This window comes from Lolium rigidum, chromosome 6, assembly GCF_022539505.1.
Source record: "Lolium rigidum isolate FL_2022 chromosome 6, APGP_CSIRO_Lrig_0.1, whole genome shotgun sequence".
NCBI classification, from domain to species: domain Eukaryota; kingdom Viridiplantae; phylum Streptophyta; class Magnoliopsida; order Poales; family Poaceae; genus Lolium; species Lolium rigidum.
This window is the reverse complement of record NC_061513.1, coordinates 137,885,549-137,891,485: the sequence shown is the minus strand read 5'-3', so window position 1 is coordinate 137,891,485 and position 5,937 is coordinate 137,885,549. Positions and strand designations below refer to the sequence as shown.

The 5,937-nt window shown below is 50.0% G+C and overlaps 1 protein-coding gene across 1 annotated transcript; it reads left to right on the top strand.

Annotated features, from left to right (window-relative positions):
* Window positions 1-4,806: 4,806 nt before the first annotated feature.
* LOC124668184 lies at window positions 4,807-5,629 on the top strand. The gene has a single exon (XM_047205359.1). It carries the CDS (start codon window positions 4,892-4,894, stop codon window positions 5,462-5,464), a length of 573 nt encoding a protein of 190 aa, XP_047061315.1. The 5' UTR covers window positions 4,807-4,891; the 3' UTR covers window positions 5,465-5,629.
* Window positions 5,630-5,937: the final 308 nt, after the last annotated feature.

Sequence of the window (5,937 nt, the reverse complement as noted above, 5' to 3'; positions counted from 1 at the left end):
AGCTAGGGCCATCATCAAACGAGGGTGTGCATGATCTACTGGTTAGGGTTAGGTTTAGGGTTAGGGTTAGGATTTAGGGGTAGGGCTAGGGTTTAGGGTCAATGTTAGGATTTTGGGTTAGGTATAGGTTTAGGGTTTAGGGTTAGAGTTTATGATGCATGGTTTTGTAGCTCCCATGATAACACATGTAGTTAATGGTTTAGGGTCTAGGGGTTTAGAGCTTGAAGCCTCCCTAGTTTAGGGTTTAGGGTTTAGGAGAGCTACTTTTGCGCCATTACACCTTCCACCACACTTTCACACATATCATAGGTCCACATGCAAGATTTGGTGGGATTCTGGTGCTCCGGTGGTCGTTCTCCCCCTCCTCCCCAAAAACAGCGGTATGTGTGCCCCGGCGGGTCTACCCCCCTAGATTTCTCCGCGCGAGGGTGCACCAATGTACTTTTCATTGTGTTAGGTTTTTTTAGGACATATACAGATGGAAAACCAAGATTGTGACCCTTTGGCACATGGTAGCATCCGGCATTCCCGCAGCTAGAGCCATCATCACACGAGGGTGTGCCTGATCTACTGGTTAGGGTTAGGGTTAGGATTCAGGGGTAGGGCTAGGGTTTAGGGTCAATGTTAGGATTTAGGGTTAGGTATAGGTTTAGGGTTTAGGGTTAGGGTTAGGGTTTATGACGCAGGGTTTTGCAGCTCCAATGTTACCACGTGTAGTTAATGGTTTAGGGTCTAGGGGTTTAGGGCTCGAAGCCTCCCCAGTTTAGGGTTTAGGATTAGGGGAGCTACTTTTGCACCTTTACACCTTCCTCGCTTCTAGTTCACATATAACGAAGCCTCGCAAAGGTTTCACATTTTTCTAATTTTTCATGACTTAATTGTGCTAAAAACAGAGCCCACATCGCATGAACCGACGTGGGGGGGGCTTCGAAACGCTCGAGACTGGGAGAAACCACACATAAAATGACACATCATGGTCCTAAAAATGATTTTCTCAAAGAATATGGAGCTAGCAAAAATGGATCCTTAGTACACGAACTACCCTTGACGGTGGCGGCGTTGATTTCAGCCACGAAATTGCACCTAGGCCGGAAGGGGAAGCCGATGATACTAGTGGACCTACGGTTCACGCATTGATGAGGAGGCATCTCGACGGCAACGGAAAAGAAGCTTCAGTGGTGGTGTCGAAGAGAAATGGAGGGAGACATGGCTATACAGTGACGTATGGGCTCAAAGGGGAAGAAAAAACAATGAGAAGAAAGAAAATTGAAGGAAAACGCTCTTCGCCGTGCGCCATCGTAAAACACACGGCAAAGGACCACCGTTGCCGTGTGTTTTACGCTGGCGCACGGCAAAGGACCACCTTTGCCGTGTGTTTTACGCTGGCGCACGGCAAAATAAAGGCGCGAAATTTCTTCCACGCGGAAAATATTGGGCGGGAAGAAACGGCGCGCGCGAAAAGGAAGAAGTTGACGTGACCCTAATTCTTTGTCGTGTGTCTGGTAGAGGACACACGGCAATGTCGCGCTGCTGTAACGGTTCCGTTAACTGCGGACGGCGGTGACACGTGGCTGGGCTCTTTGCCGTGCTCTTATGTTTGCCGTGTGTTTGTTTCTTTCTTTACCGTGATCAGTTCTTTGCCGTGTGTTCATTTCTTTCTTTGCCGTATTGATTTCTTTGCCGTGTGTTTTTTCCCCATGTTACCGTGTACTTTTCGTTTGCCGTGTTCCTAGTTTCTCGGGACACGGCAAAGGGCTTCTTTGCCGTGTTCCGCGTTGTCTGGCGCACGGCAAAGATTCGAAGACACGGCAATGCCAGATTTTCCCGTAGTGGTCCAGGGGTGAACTACTCACTCATCACTCCGGAGGCGACCATGGCGGTGAAGAGTCCTCCGGGAGATGAATCCCCTCTCTGGCAGGGTGCCGGAGGTGATCTCCAGAATCCCCCGAGATGGGATTGGCGGCGGCGGCGTCTCAGTAAGGTTTTCCGTATCGTGGCTCTCGGTACGGGGGTTTCGCGACGGAGGCTATTTGTAGGCGGAAGGGCAGGTAAAGAGGCGGCACGAGGGGCCCGGACGACAGGCCGGCGCGGCCGGGGCCGGGCCGCGCCGCCTCGGTGTCCGGCCACCTCGTGGCCCCACTTCGACTCTCCTTCGGTCTTCTAGAAGCTTCGTGGCAAAATAGGACCACTGGGCGTTGATTTCGTCCAATTCCGAGAATATTTCTTTACTAGGATTTCTGAAACCAAAAACAGCGAGAAAACAAGAATCGGCTCTTCGGCATCTCGTTAATAGGTTAGTGCCGGAAAATGCATAAATACGACATATAATGTGTATAAAACATGTAGATATCATCAATAATGTGGCATGGAACATAAGAAATTATCGATACGTCGGAGACGTATCAGTCCTATCACGTGTAAGTGGGTCTATAAAATTAAGACCCGCTCTGATGGATCTCTTGAGCGTTATAAAGCGCGTCTTGTGGCTCGTGGCTTTCAGCAAGAGCACGGCCGTGACTATGATGAGACTTTTGCCCCTGTGGCTCATATGACCACTGTGCGTACTCTTCTTGTTGTTGCTTCTGTTCGACGCTGGTCAGTGTCCCAGCTTGATGTTCAGAACGCTTTTCTTAATGGCGAGTTGAGTTAGGAGGTTTACATGCAGCCTCCTCCTGGGTATTCTGTTCCCGATGGGATGGTTTGTCATCTTCGGCGTTCTCTTTATGGCCTGAAACAGGCCCCTCGTGCCTGGCTTGAGCGCTTTGCCTCTGTGGTGACTGCTGCTGGTTTCTCTCCTAGTTTTCATGATCCAGCGCTATTTGTTCACACTTCTCCTCGTGGACGCACTCTTCTCCTTCTCTATGTTGATGATATGATCATTACTGGTGATGATCCTGAGTATATTGCCTTTGTCAAGGCTCGTCTTCGTGATCAGTTTCTTATGACTGATTTTGGTCCTCTTCGCTACTTTCTTGGGATTGAGGTCTCTTCCACTTCTGATGGTTTTTCAATCTCTCAGGAAAAGTATATTCAGGATCTTCTTGCTCGTGTTGCTCTTGGGGATGAGCGCACTGTTGAGACTCCTATGGAGCTTAATGTTAAGCTTCGTCCTACTGATGGTGATCCTCTTCCTGATCCGACACGTTATCGCCGTCTTGTTGGGAGTCTTGTTTATCTTGTTGTCACTCGTCCTGATATCTCTTATCATGTTCATATTCTGAGTCAGTTTGTCTCAGCTCTTACCACTATTCACTACAGTCATCTCCGTCGTGTTCTTCGTTATCTTCGTGGCACGATCACTCGTCGCCTTTTCTTTCCTAGTTCCAGCTCTCTCCAGCTCCAGTGCTACTCGGATGCTACGTGGGCGAGTGATCCTACGGATCGCCGTTCACTTTATGCTTACTGTGTGTTTCTTGGTGGTTCGCTTGTTGCTTGGAAGACGAAGAAACAGGTAGCGGTTTCTCGTTCGAGTGTTGAGGCTGAGCTGCGGGCTATGGCTTTGTTGATTGCTGAGGTGACCTGGTTACGGTGGTTGCTTGCAGATTTTGGGGTCTCTGTTACGACACTCACTCCACTTTTGTTTGACAGTACATGTGCTATCAGTATTGCACGTGATCCGGTCAAGCATGAGCTTACCAAGCATATTAGTGTTGATGCTTTTTATACACGTTCTCAGGTGCAGGCTCAGGTTGTTGCGCTTCATTATGTGCCTTCAGATTTGCAGTTGGCGGATTTCTTTACAAAGGCACAAAATCGAGCGCAGCATGACTTCTTACTCTCCAAACTCAGTGTTGTCGATCCACCATGAGTTTGAGGGGGGTGTTAGATGTATATATCTGTATATTGTATTTTCCTCATATGTTAGGGCGATTCCTGCATATTTACACCTGTACATGTACTATATATTGTGGTCTTTGGCCCCTTGGTAATACAACAAGTCTATTACCATAACAACACCCACACACGCACACCCAACACCCTACACCACTCCACTCCGGCCTAGTAGCTAGGATTAGAATTTATGTGTTGTGGACCGTCAATGGGTATGGAGCCGCACCTCAGTGTTAATAAATCCGTCTCAATTCTACTCTCACATCGAGAGCAATCTTCACGGTGGCGCCTTGGAGTTGACGACAATATGTGCTCGTCGATCATTTAGAATGGTAGTTTGGTCTTCTCGTTGTTATTTAGATCTAGCGAGATTAATTCCTCGACGTGTTGCTAGCATTCGTCGTTATCCACAGCGACGTTGTGAGCCAGGTCGAGGTGGATGCTCTAGAGCGCAGATATTGGCCATGAGGTGGTCGATCTATTGTTATTCCCTGACTTCATGTGCGTCTAGGCAACGTTGAAGTTCGGCGGCGGCTGCTGGCTTCAGCAAGTGCAGTAAACCGTAGAGACCGTTCTGTATTTTTTTCTACCATTTAATGTTCTATCCTCAAAGTTTTTAGGACATAATATAACTCATCTGTCCACATTTGTTTGTCTGATTTTCTATAAACATCATTTGTTGCACTTGCTCTAAAAAAAGCAGTCCACTCCACCAGCAGCCCCACCAAGCCCAACCGATGCCGAACTCCGGTCACCGCGGTCGGTCGACCCACGCGCAAATCCACTTCGACTCCTCACTCAGCTCACCTTTGTTTTGTTCCTTCTCGCTGATCACACAGCTTAGCCAGCTACCTCGCCACCGTCGTCACATCGTGTCCATTGCACGCGTTTCCTCCAACCACGCATCTCACCCCACTCCACCTAGCTATATATGGATCTTGCCCGCGCAATCCCGATCCCACCGCAGCCACACACACACCGAGCCATCACCAACTCTCATTCCCTCCGAGCTAGCTAGGCGCCCGTACTCCTCGATCTTGCTCTCGTCTCTTCCTTCGGCATGGGGAACTTCGCGTCCTGCACGCTCGCCAGGATCCCCGGAGCGGCCAAGGGCGCCAGAGTCGTGCTCCCGGACGGTGGGGTGAGGCTGGTCAGGCCGCCGGCGACAGCGGCCGAGCTGATGCTCGAGGCGCCCGGCCACTTTCTGGCCGACGCGCGCGCGCTGCAGGCGGGGCGGCGGATCGCGGCGCTCGCCGCGGACGAGGACCTCGAGCTCGGCGGCGTCTATGCGGCGTTCCCCATGAAGCGGCTCGGCTCCAAGGCCGCGCCCGCGGACCTTGCGCGCCTGGCCGCCGTCTTCACCAGGGACAGGGAGGCCCATGCGCGGAGGCCCGCTTCCGCCAAGGTGGCCGCCATCCTCGTCGTGGCGCCGCCCGAGGTGGCTTCAGTTCCGGCGGCGGAGGATGACGCCTCACTCAGGGCGCCACGGCTTGATGAGATGGCCGTCGACGACGAGGCGGCCGCGGCAGAGATCGGAGAGCTCAAGCAGCGGATAAGCTGCGGTCGCTCGTCCAGGCGGCGGCCGACGCTGGAGACCATACCTGAGGAGAGCTACGCGCTAGCAGTATGCTAATGCTACAGCTCAATTTAGCTAGCCACGTCCGTAACAAAATGAGAGGATGGCAAAGGCCTTCTCTTGTATTCTTTTTTTCTCTCCATTTTTTTGACCCTGTGTAAAATTTGCTGCCTCTTTTTCATGTATTTTTGAGCGACGAAAGGGCATTTGAACAAAAACAAGGGTGGACAAGTGATTAATGAATCAATGAGAACAAATTTCACTTACGTACGCATGCATCCTCAATAATCAATATGTAGTGAACTTGTTTTTTTTTTCTGCTTTTGATTAACATCAACTTGGAATTATCTCTTATCATGACTCAACAACGACAGACCAATCTTTCATCGGTCAAGTATTCATACTTTCTTACTGTATCGCGTCAAAGATTCATATGTGTGTATAGGTTCACACAAATTTATCTTCCATTATTCCTTTGGGAATGAAAAATTAATATTTGTTGCATTTTCCATACTTCATTAAAAGGAAAG